At 45.0% G+C, this 26,071-nt stretch overlaps 2 protein-coding genes across 5 annotated transcripts in view; one reads left to right on the plus strand and one right to left on the minus strand.

The window, feature by feature from the left end:
* Nucleotides 1-764, plus strand: part of IAH1 (isoamyl acetate hydrolyzing esterase 1 (putative)) — a 12,452-nt gene extending 11,688 nt beyond the window's left edge. Inside the window, exon 7 of the transcript XR_004302463.1 lies at nt 684-764. The gene's annotated coding sequence lies outside the window, so the exon portion shown is untranslated. The remainder of the gene's footprint in view (nt 1-683) is intronic.
* ADAM17 (ADAM metallopeptidase domain 17) overlaps nt 7-26,071 on the minus strand; it is a 51,130-nt gene continuing 25,065 nt past the window's right edge. For 3 of the 4 annotated variants that reach the window (XM_032430020.1, XM_032430021.1, XM_032430019.1), the window contains 14 exons: nt 24,803-24,936; nt 22,931-23,020; nt 20,894-21,007; nt 19,208-19,352; nt 19,011-19,099; nt 17,282-17,434; nt 12,578-12,777; nt 11,640-11,743; nt 7,028-7,162; nt 5,303-5,433; nt 4,434-4,512; nt 3,600-3,688; nt 1,746-1,796; nt 927-1,286 (listed from right to left, as the gene is read on the minus strand). In XM_032430020.1, the coding sequence (XP_032285911.1) occupies nt 939-1,286; nt 1,746-1,796; nt 3,600-3,688; nt 4,434-4,512; nt 5,303-5,433; nt 7,028-7,162; nt 11,640-11,743; nt 12,578-12,777; nt 17,282-17,434; nt 19,011-19,099; nt 19,208-19,352; nt 20,894-21,007; nt 22,931-23,020; nt 24,803-24,936 (1,862 nt within the window). In that variant the 3' untranslated portion in view covers nt 927-938. Of the gene's footprint in view, nt 1,287-1,745; nt 1,797-3,599; nt 3,689-4,433; nt 4,513-5,302; nt 5,434-7,027; nt 7,163-11,639; nt 11,744-12,577; nt 12,778-17,281; nt 17,435-19,010; nt 19,100-19,207; nt 19,353-20,893; nt 21,008-22,930; nt 23,021-24,802; nt 24,937-26,071 lie in introns of all 4 variants that reach the window. The other variant, XM_032430018.1, reaches the window with a different exon arrangement.

The raw sequence follows: 26,071 nt of genomic DNA on the forward strand, positions 1-26,071 counted from the left end.
GGGGAAGCCGCAGGCCCAAGAGAGGCAGCGTGCTGCCCCCTGCTCAGCACAACGCCTCGGCCTTTCAAGACCACCGTTCTTTGGGGAGAACTAGCTCACATACTTCTTGGCCACTAGTGTTTGCAAAGAGGAAACCATGCTCTCATTTTGAAGTTGTTTCGGTTTTGTGAATGGCGAGCCCTTTACGAACACGGCAACAGTACTAGATAAACTTAGAAAACAAAAACTGCCCGGCACATTGGGGCCCTGAGCAGTTGGCAGGATTCTGTAAATTCAATTTGGCTACCTGTAAGCTAGATTGTGTTTTAATTCTTAGAATCCGAAAAACCGTATTAACACATCTATCTTTTGGGAATAAGCTGGGTGATTCTCCCTGCTGCTAAAAGCTCTGGGTAATGCCTAAAAACAGAACCCACACTTCGGAAAGAATGTATAACTCAGTTTTCTCTTTGTCTTTACCTGAAGGCAAAAAATAAAATCTGTGTTCCAGTTATCCTCACAAGGAACTGCTAAATGCCTCCTGATAGTCAGCGGATCATTACAGTGTATATAAAATTAAAAAAAAAAAACAAAAAAAATTGATCATTTCCTTAATCAGTGCTATTCTCAATAAAAAGGTCAATTTACAAAAATGTAAATATTCATAACCTAATCCAGCTGTATTTTCTGCTTTTGCACCACAGGTTGAAGGGTATTTTGAAAACCAAAAAAACTAAAACCTGAAAGCCTCAAAATAAGCTAGATTCACCTTACCTCTTCCAAAGGACAAGGGCCTAAGCACACAAATATTTCTGTGTGTGAAGGAGTCCAAACACATGACCAGCATCTGCTGTGAAGTCCCTTATTTCTCCCAAATCTTCACAAAATGGACGCAGGGATTTCAAGTCCGTCGTACAAAAACCCTGTGCGCGCTGAAGCCTGCGCTGGGGAGGCCCAGCCTAGCACTCGGTCTCCTTGCTGCCCACGCGGTTCTGACGCTGCAGCTTGAAGGAGGTGGCCTTCTCGCTTCTTGTCACCGGACGGCCCGTGAGGTCCTCAAAGGACTTGGCGGCAGTGCTGCTGTTGGGGAAGGGATCCTTCTCGAAGCCGTCCTCATCCACGTGCGAGTCTGTGCTGGGGTCCTCCTGGATCGTGTCCATTCGCTGGGGCTCCAGTTTGGGAGCCGTGGGTACGGGCGGCACCGGGGCGGTCTGCAGGGGCTGCGGGCGCCCGGGGGTCTGGGGCGCAGGAAAGGGCTTGATGATGCGAACCGAGGCCGAGTCCATGCTGCTTAGCATTTCCACGTTCTGCAAAGACACGGAGTTAAAGACGGATCCAGGTCCTACAGTTCCAACCTCCCCCCCACCCCCACGTCTACAGTCTGGGCACCATGACCCCCTCGCACTAAGCAAAGCATGAGGTGAGGCTCCCCCACCTTCCACATGTCCTGACAACTGGCCATTTGAAGACCCAAAAGAGCACTCACAAGAAACAATCCTATCAAGTCAGGATCCCAAGACAGGGAAAGTTCAAACATTAAATTAGGTCAGCGCGGAACAGCTCAATCGGGGCCGGGGGGCAGGAGGCAGAGCAGCCCTCCTGTTTAAACCTCCATCCGCACAACCAACGGAGGTTCCAGCCTAGAGCCCTCCCACTGCAACAGGACCTCCCACCAGCCCAAGGCGGCGCAGCCGCAGGGGCTACCGGCCCTCGCTGGGGTGACCACCAGGAGGCCCTGGAAGGGACTGCTGCGCGCGGGTACTCACGCTGGGGTGGAACAGAGACAGAGACTCATACTGCTTGTCCAGTTTCTTATCCTAGAAGGAAAACGAGTAGGCAAAGGTCATTCTTACAAATAATTCAGTTACACACTCTCTCCCTTTAGGCTCCTCCTAAGCGAAGAACCACCTCAGAACATGAGTGTGGCAAGCATTAGCAGGTGCAGTAGAGAAGACTTTCTCACGGAAACTTCACGAGTTCTGCCACCAGCCCGCAAGTGCCTCCTTCGCCCTTGAGGCCATCGGTGTTTTGGTGTCAACTAAGGAACCAGTCAGGGAACGCTTAAGGACAATTCTCCTGGGAGATTTCCCCAAAGGCACGTCCCTGTGTGTGCAGGGGTCAGACCAGGGCAGTGCTGACCGCAGGGGCAGCTGCCGGGGGTCAGGGACGCTGCGGGCAGTCCACCTGGCGCTGGCCTCCAAATGCCCCAGCCCGCCATGGCCTCAACACTCTCAGCTGTTTCCAGAGTTTACTGTGGCCCAAATTCTTAGAGGAACAGCCTGAAGTCCCTCCATCACACTTCCGCAGACGGCTGAACACCTGCTTCCATCCCGACGTGGAACAGAGGACGATGGGCAAGGCAGGAGGTGGAGCCCGAAACTCTAGGCCTGGCTTCCAGCCCAGCTGCCCCCACACATTCTGTGGTCGGCGACAAGGCACCACCCTCCCTCCTATCTAGCGGCTTTGCTCCAAAACCAAGGGTCAGGCCTCAGTCCACAATGGCAACTTGCAACGCAAAGTAGATTGGCTTCGCCAGTAAAAACAACAGTAACTGGTGGCACTCTCGGCCACCTGTCAAAGCTCCTACTGTGTCCCCTTAACACAGCTTTGCTTTAGCAGGGCTGTTCCCTAGATTTCCCTCCCCACACCCTCCATGCTCCCCACCCTGAGGAAGAGCTGCTCAGTGAGAGGGCCCCAGCACAAGCGGAAAGGAAGCAGAGGAAGACTCCTGAGAGGGATGCCTGGGTGGCTCAGTTGGTTAAGCATCTGCCTTCAGCTCAGGTCATGATCCTGGGGTCCTGGGATCAAGTCCCACATCGGGCTTCCTGCTCGGCAGGGAGTCTGCTTCTCCCTCTCCCTCAGTTCCTCCCTCTGTTTGTGCTCTCTCTCTCTCCCTGTCAAATAAATAAAATCTTAAAAAAAAAAAAAAAAAAGACTCTTGTTGAGAGGTAGCTGTGCTGGAATCTTCCACATGCTCACATGAGGGGGCACTGCCCAAGAGTTCCAAAGTACAAGCCTGGAAGCCTGGGTCTGATATCTCATCTCTACAGCAGACAAATCATCATTTTCTCATAGAAGCAAGGTGAATGGAGTTGTAAGGATGAGTTTTATAAAGTCCCCAAGTTTATAAATCACGTGGAGTTATTATTAGAGCCCAATTCACCTTGTTAGCTGTTACTCATTTTGAAGGAGAATAATAAAGATTGCTCCCTCTTAGATTTAATACCCCATACAATAAGGTCAGGAATCTATATGGTAGAGGGGCGCCACCTCTGGAATGCTGAGGTTTGTTATTTGTTCTATTATAACAAAGTCTAAAACGCTCTTGTTTCAAAGCTTCACTCAGAGGTCCTAGGCAAATCCAGTGAAACAATCTCCTGGGCTCAGAAGTATAACATTCCTCAAATTATATATGAGAACAAATATCCACATACAAAAAGCATAATTCTTTTAAAAAACAATTAGCTGAACTTTTCCCAGGGGATAACACCAAAAAATGCCACTGGAAACATCAGGTCAGATCTTGCTAAGAACAAATTTTATCTTTTCTGAAAGTTATAAGGTTGGGATTGCTCAAAGTTCTAATAAAATGTCTCATTACCTGCAAGTTGGCGACTTACCACGCAATGGACAAGAATGCTGAAGGGGATCCAAAATATCAAGGAGAAAACCAGGACGGAACCTACGATATTGTCCGCTAAAAACTTTCCTGTGAACAATTCCAAACAGTGAATGTTTTGATCAAGTACTTTAGATGCTCAAAATTGAATGCTCTTAGTATATTCTCGTTGTGTCCCATGCCACGGACTGCCGGCCAGGTGGTACCAGCAAGGCGGCCCGGAGCAGTGGGTCACCTATGCTAGCCCGGACCACCGCCCCAAACCGCGGGTGCTCTTCCAGACACAGCCCCAATATCCATGTGGAGAAGAGATATCACACAATGCTCAACACGATCCCTGAAGTGATGGTGTCAGGGACTAAGCATATAGAAGGCTACTGCTCGCAATGATGCCTACCAGGACAAAGCTGCTGCTATCCGGGTATTATTTTTGTGACTAATTTTGTGAACCCTGCAAGACAGAATACATTGCTGCTTCTGCAAAATCTGAAGCCTACTTTTTGTTTGTTTTGAGGCCCACATCAAATAGGATTCAGATTTACAACCTATAGGACTGAACCATGCTTATGGTGTCAGGTGTTCATTTTTTTAAGAAGTCAGTATTTTGACAAAGTACGGACTTTCCTTGTCTGAAAATCTGCACATCTGCACTACACGGAGGGATGGCTAGGAGTCCATTTTATCTTAGCTGACAAAGTTGTTTCAACAAAAGCTGTGAATATTTCCATCTGCTGTTGCAGGATTAGAGCACATTAATCTGAAAACATACTTTTCTCCTGTCATCACCGAAATCGGCTCAGCTTTAAGCAAACAGACACCCAGGGTAATCACCTACCGAAAGTATTGATGCTCAGCTGGTCAATGAAGTCCCAAAATCGCTCGATGACATCCTGTACTCGCTTCTCACACTTGCCCTATGAACAGGGAACACACAGTATTGCCCCGAAAAGTACTGCATTAGAAGCAGCATGGCTGTGTACAAATAACTGACACGGAAGGCTTCGTAACATCAAACCTGCAGGGGACCCATTTTTTGACACACGACTTAAGAAAGTAGGATACACTTGTCATTGACACTTCCACAATCAGTTCGTTTTTATAAGTGAATTTAGAATTCCCAGGAAACGAAACTTGAGAAAACCAATGTGTTTAAGCCAGGGCACTCGAGCAAGGGCTCTGCTCACGGCGCACACGCGCACACAGAACAGGGGGAACCTGACCAGACTGCCGGGGGAGCCGGCCTGACCCCCTTAAACCCACTTCTGTGACTCCGCAGGAATAAAAGGTGTTTCTCTAGAGAATAAGAGGGTCTGATGCAAGTGCGTCGAGCCACCTCTTAGTCTCTCCTGTTTCAGCACTGGTTTCAAAATCAAAACTTGCAATTTCACAATCTTAGTCAATTTTATAATTAGTTTAGAAAACCAAATAATTAACACTCACTGCCTAAAAGGAACCAACTTTACCATAAAGGCCCCTGCAGGTCCCACCCAGTCACTGGACTCAGGGTCCCCTGCTGCGGAGAGCGAGCGCTCCGGTTTCCCTCGGGTCATCCCCACAGCCTCCCCCAGACAGCCGTGCCCACGAGAGCAGGCAGTGCGTTACAAAGGCGGGCGGCACTCCTTCCACTGGCAAAATCAAGTCTTTACAACATCAAACTGCCCGTCTGGCCGTTACAGAAAAAGCTGTACGTATGTAAATACTCACATTCATGTCACAGAAGCCCACCGTACAGGGCTTCCCTTTCCTCAAGAATAAGTTCTTCTGTTCAGCGTCAACGTAGGGCACACACCGGCCCGAGGGGTCCCTGCAGCACACCTTGCACGAGTTGTCGGTTTCTGGAACAGAACCAGGGAGCGTATGGACAGCTGGAGTGCAGACACAATGCTCCTCCTTCCCGCCTCTCCTCCCCACCCTGCTCCCAACGGGAAAGGAAATGCATTTATTTTTCATTTCAATAGCAAACTATCCCTCATTCACCCCCAAACACTAACTTCTGAGTTCAGGCTCCTTGGTCCTCAGAGAGGCCACAAGGTAAAAACAATTTACACCAAAGAGTTTCCTTTAACAGATTAAAAGCCAAATTATTCTACTTCAAGTCCTTTATGATACTCAATGTTTCCCTTCATCCCAACATTCTTATGACACTGATTTCAACCCTTGGCATCTCCGTTTCAAATACACCCGTGGGGAACCAAGGCTCCAGGGAGAACCAGCAGAGATGCGACAGGACAGGACAGCCCAGCGCGGACGGAAGGGGGCCGCCGCGGGATGTGCGCACAGCGGCCGAACCAAGACGCCCTCCATCTAGACCTATGGCCCACGGCACGTGGGGTCACGGAACCAACTGGGCATCACATAAGCCACGTGGCACGCACACCAACAGCAGAAATGCCCAAAAAGTCAATTGGCAACGTAACTCCGGACAGTACATGACCCAGAGGAGGTCCACAGCTACACTTGGGAGAAACTGAAATCAACTAGTACACAAAAACCAGCAAAACCACTTTAATGGGAAAAGAAGAACCTTTTCCTCATTCATTCATTGATCAAGCATTTCCTGGGCATTTACTATGTGTCTCTCCAGGGCATCGCCAGCCTCCTGCCACTCACTTGGGAAATTACTTATTTGGCATCTACTGTGTGTCATCTTCCGTATTTACGTGCTGTCCGCCCGGGAAGAGCCGCCTCCTCCACTGTGCACATGGGGAGTCCCCAACCTAGCGGCTCTCACTTCTGGGGTGTTGTGAAAGCAACAGAACTCTCCTGAGGTGAGGCAGGGCGGGAAGCTTGGAGCCCAGTCAGTCCCTGAGGCCCCTTCTCAGACCCAGGAGTTCCAAAAATAGAAGGTAGAAACCTGAGGACAAGTCTGAGAAGCCAGCATGATGTCACCAACCACCACTAGGCAAGGCCCCTGCCCCAGACATCTGGCAGGGAGCGGAGGGCAGCGGGCTCAACCCTGGTGACAACAGCAAACACCCTGACAGGCAGGGTCAGACCCTGGAACGGGCTCTCTGGCGGAGGTCCTGAAGGAGTGTGCGAGCTCACGGCCGGTGAGCTGCAGACGGCCCCCCTGCCTTCATGGTGTGTAAGACATGGCGGGCGGGGCGCAGCGAGGACAGACCTCCATCCACCCACCCAACCGCAACCACATTCCCTCCTCTCCCACCCCTAAGCCGGCCACATGGTCTGAAAATGAAGAAGAAAGACCGACACGCCAGTTTTCACAGACAAGACGGAGGAGCCAGGATCTGAGTCCAGAGAGTTCTCACAGACCACCCTGCCCTTCTCCCGACCCCGTCTGGGTTCTCCCCACCGCCCCGGCCAGCAGTGAGCAGTGAGTACTGCTGGGCCCCCGGAGAGGGACGGGGCCTGGCAGACACAGACCATCTCCCCTCCTGCTGCAAGGACGCAGCACGGACATGCGCTCACCGTTACACGCACAGGACTCCAGCCGATGCTCCCTCTCACAGAAGGGAACGCACTTCCCATCTTTACACTTGCCGAGGTCCAAGCACACCGTGTCATCTGCAGCATTGCCAGGAGCGGGGCACTCACTGCTGTTACCTGGAAGCACGCAGCAAGCACACAGGTCACTGTGAGTCCCACGGCCACCAGTCCTACAGGGGCAGGGCTCTGATGCTCACAAAAGTTAGCACCGCGTTTCACGAAGGGTACAAAGTGGCCCAGGGGGGCAGAAGGCCAGCGGTGTACATCCATCAGCCGATAAGCATCGGGTGCCTGACTGGGTACCCAGCCCTGCGCGGTGCTGGTCCCCGCACTCCCAAACCGCCCCTCAGCCACTATCTAACATTTTGCTTTTACCTTTTTATTGTGACACGTAACTACGTGTGACAGAACACATAGATACATAATATAGATGCGCTACGAAAGAGACATTGCAGTGGTCACTCGGACTGAAAAGCAAGCTTTGCAGGAAGGCCCACGGCCGGCGGGGCCCCTCCAGCCTCACCAGTGGCCGCTCCCGAGCCCTCACCTCAGCCGGCCTCCAATGTCTTCACCTCTCCAAGGTCTCTCCCTCGGAACCGTAACATACGCTGTTCAGTCTACCCGTAATGTTCTCGTTTCCACCCTGGGGGGCACTGGCTGGCTATTTCTCACCCTTAGATCTGGCTCAAAGACCTCCTTCAGACCTCCGGGGGCCCTACTTTCACCCCACTGTGCTCCTTCGTTAGAGCTACTTCTCTCCTTCAAGCACACATTTTGCAATTCACATCTTTTCTTTTTTTTTTTTTTTTTTTTTTTTTTTAAGTAGGGTCCATGCCCAGCAGTGAACCCAAAGCAGGGCTCAAACGCATGACCCTGAGATCAAGACCTGAGCTGAAGGGCACCTGGGTGGCTCAGTCGGTTAAGCATCTGCCTTCGGCTCAGGTCATGATCCCAGAGTCCTGGGATCGAGCCTCACATTGGGCTCCTTGCTCAACAGAGAGCCTGCTTCTCCCTCTCCCACTCCCCCTACTTGTGTGCTCTGTGTCAAATAAATAAATAAAATCTTAAAAAAAAAAAAAAAAAAAGACCTGAGCTGAGATCAAGAGTCGGGCACTCAGCTAACTGAGCCACCTAGGCGCCCCTCAATTTACATCTAGGTGAGGATGTGTTTTCAGTTCCCCTCTCAGACTGGTGAGCTCCACGAAAGCAAAGATCAAATCTATTAATGAATCAACTTACGTCGAATCCCTACCACACACCATAAGTACGCCACAGATATTTCTTAAATGAACCAATGATTCTTCCAGACAAAGAAAAGCCACAGAAGGATGTTAAATTCAAGTGAGAAGCTGGAATGAGGGGCTCATTCTGGAAAATGAGCAACACACACAGTTAAACATGACCACAAGAAGAGAACTACTACATGCAAACAGAGGACGGTGACCAGAGCTGGAGGCCTGGCCTTTCGCCTGACGAACGGGACCAATCCATGGAGTCTGAAAGAACTCGGACTTCAAAGTCAGTGGAATGGTGACAGGAAACTTAAAGGAACCTGCCCTGGCTCAAACAAAAGCAGCCTTCCATGAAGTACCCAATATACACCATACACTACTAACGCGGGCACATCACACGTGCCTCCAGTCTGACGAAACCCTCCATGGCGCTGGGCACTCAGGGCCAACAGGACAGGCACATAACAAGCTTGCTGCTGCTGAAAGCAGGCTGTGGGAAAAGGGCAGCACGCCCGTCAACAGTGACACCAAGCTGCCATGGTATTTTCAGTCTGTTCTGCTGCCCCGAACACATACGTGCAAAATGCCCCGTGAGTATCTGCAGAACATCTGTGCTCAGAAGACTAAAATCACAGCATCAGACACAGAGGAAAATCATCACAGACACAGTGCCACCTAGCTGCCCGGGCTCGCGAGGCTCAGGGTGCATCAGACCCAGTGGGCAGACCACTGCGCCTGTCCCCAGAGCTGCCTGGGGCATGGGGCCCGGGGGGAGCGTGGAGGGGGCCAAGGACGTCCATGTCTAACAAGGTCCCAGGTGATGCTGACACTGCTGGTCATGAATGCTGAGTCCTAATAAGGAGTTTATGTTCTGCTAGCTGCTCCTTTCTATAAAATATCAAGGGAACAAAAGGATATTTGATAAGAAGGAATAAAGTTTTTCAAACTGCTTTGCTTAGGCTTATTTAAAAAGAACATTTTTCTGAATCTGCTTTACTACTAAAATAAAGACTGAAACATTGAGCACAGCTAGAAAATGTTCGTGTGAAGCTTGACTGGGACATTCCAGCTCCTGACAAGTGGCAAACTGTGGTCACGCCAATAGAATGCAGGAGTCCCGAGCGGCATCTTATAAAATGCACATTGAAAAGGCAAAGGAAAAACCAAACTGAGAGAAAGCTTCACTGTGAAGGCTATAATCAAAAAGACAACAAGTGTTGCTGAGGACGTGGACAAAGAGGAAGCCTCAGACACTGCTGGGGGGAATGTAAAATGGCGCAGCCACTGGGGAAAACAGCTTCACAGCTCCTCAAACGATGGAACAGTTACCATACGACCCAGCGATTCCACTCCTGGGTCCAGACGGGGCAAAGACAGACATACAACCACACAAAAACTTGCACACAAATGTTCATAACAGTGTTATTCATCATCGGAAAGTGGGAATAATCCAAAAGTCCATCAACTGATGAATGAATGAAACAAAATGTGGCACATCCGAACCCAACGGGCGATCACTCAGCAGTAAGAATAAATGAAGTCCTGCTTCATGCTATGACATGGATGAATCTTGAAAACGTGATTCTGAATGAAAGAAGACAGCTATAAAGGGGCACATATTGTAGGATTCTGTTTATATGAAATGTCCAGAACAGGCAAATACACAGAGACAAAAAGTAGATTACTGGTTATCTGGGGCTTGGGGGGCGGGGGGGTGGTGATGAGGAGATTCAGCAATGGCTACAGGACACGGGTTTCTTTTTGAGGTGATGAAGACGTTCTAACACTGACTGCCAGTGGTTACACAAACGCGAACACCTTACAAACCACTAACTGTACACTTCAAATGGGTGAACAGGGTGCCTGGGTGGCTCAGTCATTAAGCGTCTGCCTTCAGCTCAGGTCATGATCTCAGGGTCCTGGGATCGAGCCCTGCATTGGGCTCCCTGCTCAGCAGGGAGTCTGCTTCTCCCTCCGCCTGCCACTCCCTCTGCTTGTCCTCTCTCTCTGATAAATACATAAAAATAAAATCTTTAAAAAGTTTCTGTTCCAAGGTGGACAACAGATAGGAGGAAGGTATATGCAACTTTTAAACCAACTGAATCATCATACAATGACTCCTTCAACAATAGCAAAACGACAGGAAACCCAAATTTTTTAAAAGTGAACCAAATAGGGGCACCCTGCTGGCTCAGTCATTTGAGCATGTGACTTTTTTTTTTTTTTTTTAGGTTTATTTGAGAGAGAAAGAGAGCGAGCGCAAGAATGCACGAGAGCGTACATGATCAGGGAAAGGGGCAGAGGGGAGGGAGAGAATCTCAGACTTCCTGCTGAACGCAGAGCCCAATGCAGGGCTTGGTACCACAACCCTGAGATCGTGACCTGAGCCAAAACCAAGAGCTGGACCACCTACGCACCCCAGAACATGCAACTCTTGACCTCAGGGTTGTGAATTCAAGCCCTATGTTGGACATGGAGAATACTTTAAATTTAAAAAAAAAAAAAAAAAAAAAAGACCACATATATGAATTGGCTATTTACAAAAGGAAAAATCCAAATGGCTAACAGATATGAGACGTTCAAGAAACATGCAAATACGGATGAGAGATCACTTTACATTCATCAGACTGGCAAAAAAATAAGACCATCTGGATGACAGCGAGGGCTGACAAGGACACTGCGATGCAGGAATCCACACACACTACTGGTGCACCAGGACTGCTGTTCTAGAGAGATCAACGTAGGGCTGCTTTCTATGACCAAGCAACTCCACTCCTTCACGTGCACCCAGGAAACGCTTACAACACCTGGAAGGCACATGGGAGATTGTCTGTCGTAGTTCTGTGGTACCCAGAAGATGAAGGCAATCCAAGCCATCACTTAGTGAACAGATGGGTACAATACACTACATAAGTAAACTCAGCAGGTGCCCCAAACAATGAACTATGTACAGACAGGGATACAGACAAAGACAGATGGTCTGTGAGATGGTCTAGAGATAATTCATAAAAACTGGCACTGAGTTTAAAAGAAGATCTGAAGTCGAGTATTATCCTGGCATGTTAAAAACACATATACACAAAATAACACTCCACCGTATTTCATGGAAATACACATAGCCAGGCAAATATTAAACGCATTCCATGTGCTGCCTGTAAGAGGAAGGAGGTGAGGGAAACGAAGTGGACGAAAGGCAAGTAAGAAAGCAGGACGGGTCTGGCACCGACCACTGTTAAGTGCATCTCCAACTAAGGAGTAGGATTCTGAAGGTTGTTTTCATCTGAACGAAACACAGTGTTGTTTCAAACATACACACATTCACCTGAGCCAAGTATCCCGAGAGAACGAGCAGAGGGACTCACCTGTGCAGTAAGACACGCCTTTGCAAGTGGCATTGATGGCTTCTTGGCACTTCTTCTGGGCAGTCTCGAACTGACAGTTCTTACAGCAAGGACTGTTCCTATCACTGCAGAGGTAGAGCAGACAGGAAGAGATCCAGTCAAATGGCAGCCCCACAGCGAACACTACGGACATGTCAGAGGGCCCTGAAGATGGCAGGGAAGGCATCCTGGCTGGGCTGCCCAGCGCTACATGCTCAGCCCTCCCGGGCACTGGCCCACCTCCACACACTCATCAGGCAGCAGCGGGCAGACAGTAAGCGCAGAGAGGTCCGAGGGGATGCATCCTCAGAACATCTTGGTGTCCTTGGTTTTCATTAACTTAACACAGTAATTAAAAAAAAAAAAAAAGGAAGACACGGGCCTGCCAGGCCACTAACAGTGAGGAAGCGAGGCAGCCCGAGTCCTAGTTCCCATCAGTATTTATAACGACAGTACACACTGTACATTGCTCATATCTGCTACTCACCACAGTCAAGTTCTCCCCTTCTACGCTAAGCCAGGCACCAGTCAGCAACATGGAAACACAGGTACTTCTAATTTGTAACCTGCTTCCTCTGCATTTAGTGTATGCCATTAAACAGGATTCTCCAACACTGTTTTATTGCATAGAAACACAATAATTTAGATCTCAGGACTGTCATTCTCATTGGGTCTAATATCTTGTTACTGTAAAAGGCAGCAGCCGTGAACATCCTCATTTAATCACCTCTTGTGTTTCCTTAGAAAAGACTCTCTGAGCTGTGGGGTCCCGAATCAAAAAGTCTACAAGATGAAAGATTTTGTGACATAAAGTCCCACGGCTTCTCAGAAAGCAGTTTCCTTGCTGTAAAGGACAAGGAGAGACAAACACGCCCACCCGAGCGCACCCCCCCTTCCCGATGCTCAGGCCCCGAGCTCACCTGCACTGCACGCCCGCCCTCAGCATGCAGTCACTGCTACAGCACGTGTCATTGTTCAGGTACATGATGCCAGGGTCGCACTCCTCTCCTTCATCCACCCTGGAGTTCCCACACACTTTGTTGCTTCGCTCTTGAAAACACTCCTGGGCCTTACTTTCAATGGTCTTATAGATGGACTGCTTACTGCAGTTTGAAAACATCTTACAAGAAAAAAGGCCACAAAGGAACCAAATTGACATCATTCCCATGTAGTGTTTGTGTTTCTTCTCTAGAGACAAACTCTTACTGTAACAGCCAAAATCACAGCCACCTCGAAGGTCTGTCAAATTCCATCACTGTCACCTCAAAAGGCCAGCTATAGGGAATCAAGCTGTCCCCCAGTTGGGTGCTCAGAAGCTGGTGTGAATTTGGTTAAAAGCCTAAAATTCTTCCCAGGCAAGCTGTACAAACACGGAGACCACGCATCCCAGTCAGTACCATCGAGAGGACCCACGCTCCGGCCCCCCCACCCCGACTCTCCGATGGCACCTGGCACCGCTGCAGTGACGAGAGTAAGGCCCACACCACCACCTTCCTGCACATGACGAGTCTACCTCTGATTTACTTCCTTCTCTTTGCCCGGGCTATGTGTACGAATGACCCATGTTCCAAGTTTTTAAAGAGATAAGCATAGTAAGAGGTAGGATATTATATATAGTCTATTAAAAGATAAAAATCCAAATTGTTACCTAAACATTCACATGGGTCTCCATGATTTTCACTTTGAGATTTCTGCAGGTGACCCATGTCCCAAAGGAAGCCTCTACCCTCGCTTCTCCACTTGCAATACAGAACCAGGGAAATGGCCTCCTTATAAATTTGGGGATTTTTACCGGGAGCTCCGAAATGGAGTCCATTTCCCAAACCATCTGAAATTAGCAAGAAAGGGAGTAAAAGACTTGAGGGAAACTTGTGCAGGGATTTCTTGAGGCAGGGTCTTCACAAGTGCTTGCTGCACAGTTGCTAAAATGGCTTCACTTTTGCCCCAGACGAGAGCCATGAAGCCCCTGGGGAACAGAGAACACAGGACCCTCCAAAGGTAACTGTGATCGTTGAGTCAGATACTGAAAGGATTACTTTTACAATGATATCCAAGACCTTATCACCTGAAACAGAAATATTAACCAGGCTTTTTTTTAAAGGATCTTCCCATTTATTCTATGGTAAAGATATTTAAGGTCTGGTTATCTCAGTCTAGGCCTCGGGCAGTTAGAATTTGCTGGGTTTACTCACAAGCACTGCAGATTCATGAACTCAATTTTATCAGTTCACTCATGGGAGATCAGATGCTAAGAAATTAGAATTCACACTGAAGCAGTAAGCAGCCTCCTCACTATCTTATCAGAGCCACACGCCCGAGTGGCGGGGCCCTTGGGCAGAGCTAAGAGGAACGTGGTTTTCACGCTCCCTGAAGACCTCTGGCCTTCTCTTTGCACCCTTCCCACACTCTCTCCTCTTGTGCCAACAAGCCCTCCTACAAGCTTACCCCCCTCGTGCCATCTGACCGCAGTGAGGCCCGAGGCACATCACTTCTCAGCAGATTGTCTGTGAGAGGTACCAGGCCCTGTCTTTCAAGGTCAAGGAAACTGGAGTGCTTTTTATCTAGTTACAAACATTTTTATTAAGGAATTCATTTAAAATGTAGATTAGAAGATACCCAGTATCTTTTTACAAGAGGATCACTACTTGGGTAAACCAAACTAATAGAAAATACACTAAATATGATGTGTTTGGGACAAAATAAATAAATGGATAACTTGTTCTTTTTTGATAAACTGGCACTTCCTTTTCTTGTCCCTCACATTTTATTCAAGTAAGCTCCACATCCAACATGGGGCTTGGATTCACAACCCTGAGATCAAGAGTCACGTGCCAGGTGCCCCAAGAGTTGTCTGTGTTTTTTTCTTTTTTTAAAAAGTAAGCTCTACGCCCAATGTGGATGACGGGCACTTCCTGAATTTATTTTTTTTAAGGTTTTATTTATTTGAGAGAGAGAGAGAGAGAGCAAGCATGAGCAGGGGGAGGGGCAAAGGGAGAAGCAGAATCTCTGCTGAGCAGGGAGCCCGATGTGAGGCTCAATCCCAGGACTCTGGGGGATCATGACCTGAGCCAAAAGCAGATGCCTAACCGAATGAGCCACCCAGGTGCCCCAACCTCCTGAATTAAAAAAAAAAAAATAGGCTCTGGCCAGGCACTATTCTCCTTAGAAGTCATTACAAGGCCATGGAAGAGCTCACAGGGAAATTTCACTACGGAGAACTTGTAGAGCAAGAGTCTGCAAAGTAAGATAATTTCCCCCAAAGTACTCACACCATCCTCCTAACAAAGAAGCAAATGACTATAGAATGCACTGTGTAATACTACAGCCAGGAGCCAAATGTGGCTATTACAATTTCTTTTTCCTCACCACATACTTCATACTTTCTATTATAGAAGTTCACACAGCTGCAAAATGAACAGAATGGTATTGAGAACGCCCACATGCCCCTCACCAGCTTCAACAATGATCAACTCATGGCTTCCTAACTCCTCTGTACCCTCACCACTTCCCCTCTGCTCCCACACTGGGTGGTTGTTGTTTTTCAATAGCTTTATTAAGGCATGGGGCGCCTGGGTGGCTCAGTCATTAAGCGTCTGCCTTCGGCTCATGTCATGATCCCAGGGTCCTGGGATCGAGCTCCACATCCGGCTCCCTGCTCAGCGGGAAGCCTGCTTCTCCCTCTCCCACCCGCCCTGCTTGTGTTCCCTCTCTCGCTGTGTCTCTGTCAAATAAATAAATAAAATCTTTAAAAAAAAAAAAGCTTTTTTAAGGCATATTTTACATATCACAAAATTCACCCATTTCAAGTGTCCAAATCAGTGATTTCCACTAACTTTACCAAGTGGTGCAGCCATCACCATAAATCAACTTGTGGACATGTTCTTGTCCCAATAAGGTCCCTCATGTCCTTTTTCAGTTAATTCCCATTCCCAGCTCCAATCCCAGGCAATCACTACTGAATTTAAATAAAACATAATTTAAAAAGAATAATAAAATAAAATAAATAAAACAGCATTTAAAATTGTTACTTGGTCTCTCCGGTCACATGTGGAGTGCTCAATGGCCACCTATGGCTAGGGGTTGCTGTTTAATACAGAATGTTTCCGTCATGCCAGAACCTTCTACTGAATAGCACTGAGCTAGAATGTACATGATTAGAAATGACGAGACGGGCGCTTGGGTGGCTCAGTCGGCTAAGCATCTGACTCTTGGTTTTGGCTCAGGTCGTGATCTCAGGGTCATGAGATCAAGCCTCATGTTGGGCTCCTCAGGGAGTCTGCTTGAGATTCTCTCCCTCTGCCTCTGCCCCTCATCCCACTCGTGCACACATTCTCTCTCTAAAAATAAATAAATAATTTAAAAAAAATGAAATACAGAGACAACTATGAAAAATAGAGGAAAATTCAACAGGGTGTGTGACAAGTCGGAAGAATAGGCAAACGAAGAAGGCAAAGCGCCTCAGGTGCAAGCTGTCAAGCAGAGGAAATACAAAACTTAAGGTGCAAAGCAAGAGAGGAAGAGACTGTTTATACTTAATGGCCAAGGAAAAAGATGACAAAAAGAACACGAGAAAGAAACTTCCAAAAGCAGGGTCAGGGCCAGGGAAACACAAAAGTAATCCCTTCCTCTAGCTCCCTGCCAGGCTTTAAAGTGCCACAGCCTGGCTTGAAAAAGGAAACCAGGAGAAATACTTCACCATCTTTCCCAGTTAGTCAGCCCTCTCTAACTTGGCAACAACACCAGTATGTTCTTCTCATGATGCTTTGTGCTGCTTAACTTCAAGTGAAATGCATAAACCAGATGCCTGTGAGCACTTTCAGGTCAGAGTCTAAGAGCCAGTCGTGGCCACTCTAAAAGTTTCTCCCACGGACTGGTGTACTCTCAGAAACCCCCGGCAGCAAACTGTTCATTTATTTACTCAAACTGCTACGTGCCAGGTACCCTGCTAGGCACTGGAGACAGAACTGTGAACAAGATAAGCAAGGGCCTTTCCCCCTGGAGGTTTACAGTCTGGCAAATTATGTATTTTGTTGCAAAAGTTTATGAAAACATGCAAATTAAGGAGAGTTAAAAGGAACAACAGCTTGTATACGAAATGACATGAAATTTTTGGGGCGCCTGGATGGCTCAGTTGGTTAAGCGTCTGCCTTTGGCTCAGGTCATGATCCTGGGGTCCTGAGATCGAGTCCCGCATCAGGCGCTCCCTGCTGAGCGGGGAGCCTCCTTCTCCCTCTACCCCTGCTGCTCCCCCTGCCTGTGCTTTCTCACTCGGTCAAATAAATAAGTAAAATCTTTTAAAAAAAGAAAAAGAAAAAGAAAAAAAGAAATGACATGAAATTTTTAACTTGCACCAGACCTTGCCATCTAGAACTCCAGCACAAGCCATTACTATCACTAATTTTTCAGAGAGCCCCAATCAACACAATTAACTCTGATAACAGTCCAAATGATAGCTTCAACCAGATTCGATGGTCCTCATTTCACTCTAAAACACACAACCAAGTTTGAGGGTACTTCATAATTTGCAGTTCCATCCCTGGAATGGAAGGCTTTTCTGAGCTCTCATTATAATTAAACATAGCCTCTTTCCTTCCTAACCTAAAAATGCTCCAAAAGATACATACCTTATTGTTCTCATGATCTCCACTCACAGCGATGGGATACATAACGTATTTTCCTCCCTGGTCCTCATTTGGGGCACATTCCGCTAAGCCATCTGGATCATGTTCTGCTCCAAAATTGTGTCCCAATTCATGAGTTGTTACCAGGTCAGCTTCCTTAAAGGATCATGCAAAGTAAACATTATGACTTAATACCCAACCGTCAGCTGCTATGGCCACCTAGGCCCTGCTTTTCTTAAATGAGGTCCTGATTAATGCGACCAACAACAGAATAGCAGTAGGACTGTGGGAGTTGGGAGTGTCACAATTGAAGGGCCCAACACAGTGGGATAAAAAACCGACACCAACTATAACGTCATAGCCAAACTACCAGTGTATCAGAAACTAGTATTTCCTATCAATATCCATTCTCCTCTTCTTCCTTCCTTAAAAAATCCTAATCCTGCTCAGGTTGCCAATATACTCTGTTAAAATAGCCACCTTCCCATATTTCTTTGAAGGTAGGTCAGTCACATGACCGATTCTGTCCAGTGAGATATAAACAGAAGCCAGTGGGTGGGACTCCAGAGGTTTTTTTTTATAAGGGACAGATGAGGCTCTGTCCTCCTTTCTGCAGCACGAACAGAACCACCTTGTGAGCAGAGGATAAGCATGAGGACAAAGGCCTGTGCTCAAAGGGGCTGAGTAAAAACTGGGAGGATCCTGGCTCCCTGAGAGCATCACTAAGCTGCTGCAGCACCCACAGGATGCTATCCATGACCCTGCTGTTGACTGAACCAAACACACCCCTTATTTAAGTCGCTGTGTTGGATTTTCAGTCGCATGGATTTGCTGGAATGTGCCTAACATATTCCTAATGGATATACCTGGGCAAAAACAAGATCCTAAAATCTTCTAGAGGAAAAAAACAGGTCACATACAAAGGATAAAAAATCAGAATGACTTCAGATTCTAACGGTAACACAAAATACTAGAAGACAATGGAGCGATGTCTGCAAATGCTGAGAAAATTTAATTATCAATCAAGTTTAAGAGAAGGTTAAAGACAATTAGAGATATGCAAAAATCTCAATTTGCCTCTCATGTACCCTTTTCTTAGGAAGCTCCTGGAAAATATGCTACACCAAAATGATGGTATAAATCAAGAAAAAGAACAGGGGCGTCTGGGTGGCTCAGTCAGTTAAGCATCTGCCTTCGGCTCAGGTCATGATCCAAGAGTCCCATTATCAAGCCCTGCATCGGGCTCCCTGCTTGGCGGGGAGTCTGCGTCTCCCTCTGACCTTCCCCTCTCCCTCCCCTCTCAAGTGCTCTCTCCCTCTCACTTGCTCTCTCAAATAAATAAATGGAAGGAAGGAAGGGAGGGAGGGAGGGAGGGAGGAAGGAAATGAGGTCCAGGAAATGAGGGAGTTTGGGGAGGTCTTCAAATGACAGCTACATTGCGGACTGGGAGCCAAGTAGCCTGCAGAGAAACCACAGGATGAAGGGCTCCAGGAGGGGTGTCTTCAGGAAAAACAATGACCCTGATGGGTCTCAAAAGAAATCTCACAGGTAGCTTTTTATCTTTTCCTTTATATTTTTTATTTTCACATTTCCCACTGAAACACATGTATTTTTTTAGGCAGAAACAAAAGTACGCATTACTTTTTTTAAAGATACCTACATAAATATATACAACTGAGGTTCTACTACAATAAACTCAAAATCTATCCTTTTAAAAAATAAGAGAACATACCTTTGTAAGGATGGTTTTACCATAATTTTTTGTGCTGGTCAATCCACTATTCAGATAAATATTTTTCTTTCCAATTGGACTATAATAAGCTAGAGGACAAAGGAAATAGAGACAAAGTGCTTATTTAATACAGAATTACAATACAATCTAATCAGTCTGCCATTCTCACATATCCACACAACAAATGGAAGACTTACCCTTTGGGCAAATGCCTCCATGACTGTTTGCTCTGGGAGAACCAACATAAGCTAACCCAAGAGTTCCCATATCAAAATCTTGATAGGTGAAAAGATGTGCTAGGCAGACTTTAGATGCTTCTTCGGCTATATCAAAGCTAAATTGCTTTAAGAAAAAAAGTACTCTTAATTAGATTAACAATTGCATCAGACTAAAAGATGTTTCAGCAGACACTGGAGAACAATACCACATGCCTGACTGCAGCTCTACATCAGCAACCACAAAACTGTGCGGCACTATGCTCCTTACATACAATTTTCACCCACCTATATAGGTAAGAAGTGGAGTACCATCTAGTCGGGGAGGGGGATGGGACAGGGAAGAACTTGGGAGCTTCTTATAGCAATTCAAAACCAAGAGGGCTGGTTGAAGCCATGCAGCCTGGCCCTGGAGACACGCCAATTCTGTAAGTCTCGGGGCTTGACTACTCCTTCCAGGGGATGTCGGCACCTAATACCAAACAGATCCCTCTAAAGTATTTCAAGGACTCTATTTGGTTTTGTATGTATTTTTTTTTTAAGTTTATTTTTAGTAACCTCTACACCCAACATGGGGCTCGGTATCACAACCCTAAGATCAAGAGTTGCATGCTCTTCCGACTGAGCCAACAAAAACACCTAGGGTTTTTGTTTTAACTTTGCGTTGGTTTTCCAGCCTCCAGAACCGTGAAAAATACATCTCTGCTGTTTAAGCCACCAGTCTGCAGTGCTTTGTTACTGGCACTCCTAATCCTTGCCGAGCCTCTTGAGAAGTGAACGGTGCTGCCTCAAGCTCTGGTGGGGAAGTGGGTCACCGCAGAGACAGCAAGTGAAGTACTAAACACATGCAGCACTCTATGCATCTCAACCTGGAAAAAGAGCTGGTAATATCCTTTAACTCCATTCAAGCTTTGAAAACTTAATTTTTGCCCCGTGAGACTGATAAGCCACACTGTACATGGACTAACCCATGGAAACCACTAGATAAATAAATGTTACAAGCTGTGAATTTTCGGGAACTTGTTAGAGCAGCCATAGGAAACCAATACACTTACTAACATATTAAAAGATCACTATCACTTCACAGAAGGTGATTTTACAACAAAGCGATCACATACACAAACTCAAGACACTAAAATATGTGGCAAAAAGGATCAATCATACCCCGTCGAGGCAAGAATCATATGGCATAGAATGTTTAGGCTATCTTCAGATTACCAGAATACAGTCACAAAGATTTTTAAATCCTGTAGAAAACTTCCACATCTTCAAGTTATATTTCTACTAATACATTTTCATACTGTTTGACAATTACTGACCTAGCAGATCTACTGATAAGTTTCAAAGAAACCTGAACAAAATGGTGTGCAAAAAATGTTTATATTGAGTATACATTTTCTAAAGTCCCAATACTTCAACTAGATTCTCAAAGATACTAAGATCAAGAAGTACCACTTTCTAGCATTTTTCATTTTCACAACTTTCTGGCCTGTCTTGCTGTCTGCCCTGCCCCAGGGATGAGGTCACTGCCGGATTAGCTGGGGGGGGGGGCTGCTCCTGGTTTTCAATGACCCTTCTCAGTGCGCCCCTCATTGACGCACACACGCCCCAGGTGCTAGAAACCACAAAGGGCACTAACAGCATCATGTCTGGGACTCCACCACCTACCTCTAGCAACATCTTCACATCCCAAGCATCCTTTTCTTCATTCGGGTAACTTTTTGCCATGTTATAGTGCCTTTCACCAGGTTTCACCTCTTGTGGAGACTTGAGAATGCGGATCTATACTTAAAGAGACAATATACTTAGAACACTTCAGAAAAAAGTCACAAGACTGAAATAATACTGCACTGTTTTAGCTATTCAAAATAAGATCATCTACCATTCTAGAAAAAATGTTTTAAAACCAAAATTCCATAAAATTCTTCAGCTCTAATATTCATTTAAAAACAAACTGAGAAGCATATGCTATGGAAAACATGTATGTCAATGACTTATTTATCAATTTATAAATGTATTCCTAAACTCTTATTTCCTCTACATTTAGTTTGACAAAATGAGAACCTGGGTTCCCTGAGCCTAAAATATTCACTCCAACTATAGTCAATGATTCAGAGCCACAGAACAATTAGATGTCTGTCACTGCACCCAGTAGAAATAAAAGATTATAAAGATCAGGGGCTTTTCCTTGTACATACAGTAAAAATTCATGTTAATCCTGCTTTAATAAAAAAGGAACAAAGGCTTTCCTCTGAAGGAGATGAAACGTTATCGACCGGTGAGAGTGTTTAGGGCAAAGAACAAAGCCAGGCTCAGCTCAGCCCTTTCTGGCCTCTCCGCTGGCTAGGCCTGCTGGAGGGGTGTAGTCTGGGCTGCTCTGCCACCACGTGGCAGGCTCACAGGGGAGGGCTCTGCGGCTTTGGTGGTCAAGATCAATTCTGGGATGAAACAGAAGCCCACTGTGATTGTACATCTAAATCACACCCTCTAATCCATTATCATTATTATAAAGCTGGTATTTCAATCTCCTACACTGCACCTATTTTTCCAAGTGGTTCCAACTCCTTAAGGCAAAACGGAGTTTTATTTATTGGGCCCCTAAAACTTGAACATGATGCAGCTATTTTAGACAAGTGAGGCAGCTTTCTATGTACCACAATGGAACAATCACCAACATATTCGCAAAATGAAAAAGCAAGGTGCAAAAGAGTAGAGCATACCACCATGTGTCAAATACACACATATACATACACATGCTATGCATGCACAAAATCTCTCTGGGACAATACTTATGAAACTTGTGACATGGATGTCTCTGGGGAAAGGGACTGGTTTGACAATAGCAGAGGTTGAAGAGACTTACTTTTCACTGGCTTTTGTACCATGTGTATATATTACCTATTCAAATAATAACTTAAAAGAAAATGCAAAACAGTAAAAGAGAATGGAAAAGGGAAAAATAATTCTCTTAGTTTCATACAAGTACTATAAAAGTTTAACATTTATATAGTATGATGCATGATTTCAGAAGTTTTGTTTCTTAATCTCTAAATTCTATACTACAGAACCTGTAAGAATATGGTTAATTTAGTACAAAAAGCCTGGAAGAAACAAGAGATAATAATTTACATATTAAGTATCTGTCCAAAGCAATACCCAACTTCAGACGTCTTTTTAATTAGTCTTATCAATTTCGAACAATGTTTACTATGAGATATAACTAAGATGACATCAATACACCATTACTGATGTGCTCTATCCACAGATTAGAAGAAACCAGAAAATTCTGGGGAAAAGAGATCTACTGGTTCTATATGCATAAATGCCTTACAAATGTACACAGTATTTCTGAGTAAATTTTCTAAGGTTTCAACAATATGTGCCAACATTCTAACTAAAGACATAAAGCATAATCAAAAAAAGTGAAACAACGAAGGGGATAAAAACATAAATTCAGAGAAAGACGAGATCACAGCAGCCTAAAAAGGCTTTCTGCCTACAATAAGCCTAAGAACAAAACACTTCACAATCTGTAAATAATTCAAAAACACTATACAATTTAGAAGATAAAAATCACTGGCATCTGAAAATTTGTAAGATTAGAGTCGAAGATCAGTTTTTGGGTTCTGAATACAACTGACAAATATCTGCATCACATCACTCAGCAGAGTAATAAAAGCCACATCCACATCCATTGGTAAATACCTGCTCTATCTGTATTCCATAACCTTTAAAACCCGCATTGTCCCATGAAGTGTTCCGATAGATGTCATCCACTCGGTCAATAAGCTCTATCTGTGTTTATAAAAGAGTGAGAGAGACATGTATATTTACCACTCTGCAACATAATATAAATTTTGCAGGGATTAAAATGGTCAGTTTAGAGAAAATACCACTGTACAAGTTTCCACCAATCACAAAGCTAGCATTAAGATGTTATTCTTTATCATTGATGACACTAACAAAACAATTATTCCTAGCCTCAAACTTAGAGTATTATTATTAGAATCAAGAAGTGGTACAGTTCATCTCAAATTTTAGGTGATCAATTGCATATGAACCAAAATATCAAGTAACAGGCTTCTAAAAAACTGCCATTTCAATCAACTATAAAAATGAAAGTTAAAGGTCAACCAGTGTACCTAAAATTTGCCCTTCTAAGCAGCAGTCCATCTCCACTCCATCTCTCGGCAAGAACCTCAGAACCCTTCCTCAGAAAAAGGTGAGGGGCAGTGACAGATGCTGCTCAACCTACCCCCGGCCCTCACTGGACAAAGTCCAGCACCAAGGACTGGGCAGAGAGAAAGAGGAGTGAGCTTCCACCGGACGGTCCCCCTTTCTTCTGTCCTCTGCTTTCGGATGGCAGGTGAGGTAGACAAGAGAATACTGGGTTGGGGGGAGGACGAACAAGGGTGACTCCAACTACGTAAGAACATAATACTCATTACCCATCTCTTCCTCAGACTATTCTATTGTTCATAAAATGGCTAGATGAGGCTTGTTGTAGCAACCGTGAAGCACATTAGAAATCTAAAAACTGTTCTTTGCTTATAGTAAGTGTAAAATGAAGAAATGCAACTGTTAAGACTAGACCTCTCATTATATTCATATTTGTGGTATAATGAACAAAAAAGTAAATTAAGACCCCTTAATACAAAACCCACATTAAGAAAGAAACTTTTTCAAGAAAGAATCTCTCTTACTTAGGAACAAGAACTGCAGTGACTTCACACACTACTCCTACTACCCTCATAATAAATTCTTTCACTTGACACTGGAAGGGGAGGGAAAGAAGGGTGAGGGAGGGTATGAATAAAACAGAGAGAACGGAAAAAGCAAGGCAATGAGAAAGGCGTCTTTTGGGGCCTACACTCTTGATTCATGAATAGCTGCATTCTCTTTTATTCCCTCAACAACATTTTGTCAGTGCCAAGTTATCATGACGAATGAGATCATACTAACAAAAAATGTCCATGAAATGGGATTCCCTTGGCTTTTCAAATTATAATATAAAGGCTCAAAATACCCAGTGTCAATACTTCTGTAATCTTTCCTTTGAATCTTTGCCCTATAGTTAGTTATGACCATGAAAGTCCCATCTACTCCACGAAGTTATATTCCAACAATTAGCTATTTTAAACAAAAACCAAACTGACCATCTTCTCTGAAATATACATATAAACAGAGAACACACACAGGTTCAGACAAATACTTTTTTTCCCCACTCTGGAGCACCCATCCATCCATATGTCATTGCTATTTTCAAAGAGATCACTTGAATAAAGAAGGGAGGCCTATGTTACGAACTCTCCCTCAACATTAATATGTATAAGAATTCTAATGTGCAGAAAATATTAGTTCAAGGGCAAAACGGCTTTTCAAAAATTTGAAACTAGAATCTCTACAGAGTAATTTAAGAACCTCAGAGAGCTCCCCATTATTTTAGGAAATAAGAGAGCAACTGGAACAGATCTCATTTCATTACATTTCACACCACAGCAGTCTTCTCTTAAATGGAATTTGCCTACCTACCTTGATTTTTGTGTCCAGTGACCTGATCCAGTTTCAGATACTTACTAAGTAATTTGTAGTTGTACTCTCTTCCCCTCTGCCCATGTATCTGTAAAAGCGATGATCTGCTACCACCAACAATTTACACGTGTTCTTCATGGGATTAGGGTCAGCTCTTCTCTTCACTCGATGAACAAGCTCTAATATGAATTTGTATGCACTATTAAATCAAAATTCATCAAAACAAGGAGTTTTTTTATAGTAACACTTTAAATCTAGCATATTTTTGAAACAAACATTATTTGAGCTTAGTATCCTTAAAGATATCTTCAACCAAAAAACAATTTGGAGGAAGACAGAAAAGTAAAAAGTAATATGAGGTTTTAAAATCTTAGAATTCAAAACCAAGGAAAAGGGCCTCCTTAATTTTTAAAATAAGCAAACTCTAAAAAAGTACTTAAGTAAAACAATCATCTAATCTATTGTTGGGCTATGAAACTGTCATTTTCTTCTAGAAGTTTCCAAATTAAGCAAAGTAGTGGTAAAACTATGAAGATAATCAGACATTAAAAATGAGTTTATGGTAATAGGTCATTTTTCTTATCAAACACCCAATTGAGAATTTATTTATACACTAAAATGTTAGTCATATTTTCTAAGTTTTCAAAAATGAGGAGAGTAGAGTATTTCTCCAAGATGGTTAGGTTTTTTTTTTTTTTAATATTTTTGAGTCATTTATTTATTTATTTATATTTTTAAGATTTTTATTTATTTATTTGAGAGAGAGAGACTGAGAGAGAGAGCACATGAGAGGGGGGAGGGTCAGAGGGAGAAGCAGACTCCCTGCCGAGCAGGGAGCCCGATGCGGGACTCGATCCCGGGACTCCAGGATCATGACCTGAGCCGAAGGCAGTCGCTTAACCAACTGAGCCACCCAGGCACCCCAAGATGGTTAGGTTTTTAAATGACCCTAGAGTGATCTGTCCTGGGGCGCCAGACTGGCAGAGTCGGTAGAGCAGGCGACTCTTGATCTCAGGGTTGTGAGTTCAAGCCCGACATTGGGTGTGGAGATTACTTTAAAAATAAAATCTTTGGAGTGTCTGGGCGGCTCAGTCAGTTAAGCGTCTGACTTTGGCTCAGGTCATGATCTCAGAGTCCTGTGACGGAGTTCCGCGTTGCGGAAAGTCTGCTTGTCCCTCTCTCTCCCTCTCTCCCTCCCAACTCGTGCTCTTTCTCTCTCTCTCAAATAAACACATAAAATCTTAAAAATTAAAAAATCTTAATATATATATTTATGTAAATATATATATATATATATAAAGTGATCTTTCCCAA

The sequence above is a fragment of the Phoca vitulina genome, unplaced genomic scaffold, assembly GCF_004348235.1.
Source record: "Phoca vitulina isolate PV1807 unplaced genomic scaffold, GSC_HSeal_1.0 scaffold42, whole genome shotgun sequence".
Taxonomy (NCBI): Eukaryota; Metazoa; Chordata; class Mammalia; order Carnivora; family Phocidae; genus Phoca; species Phoca vitulina.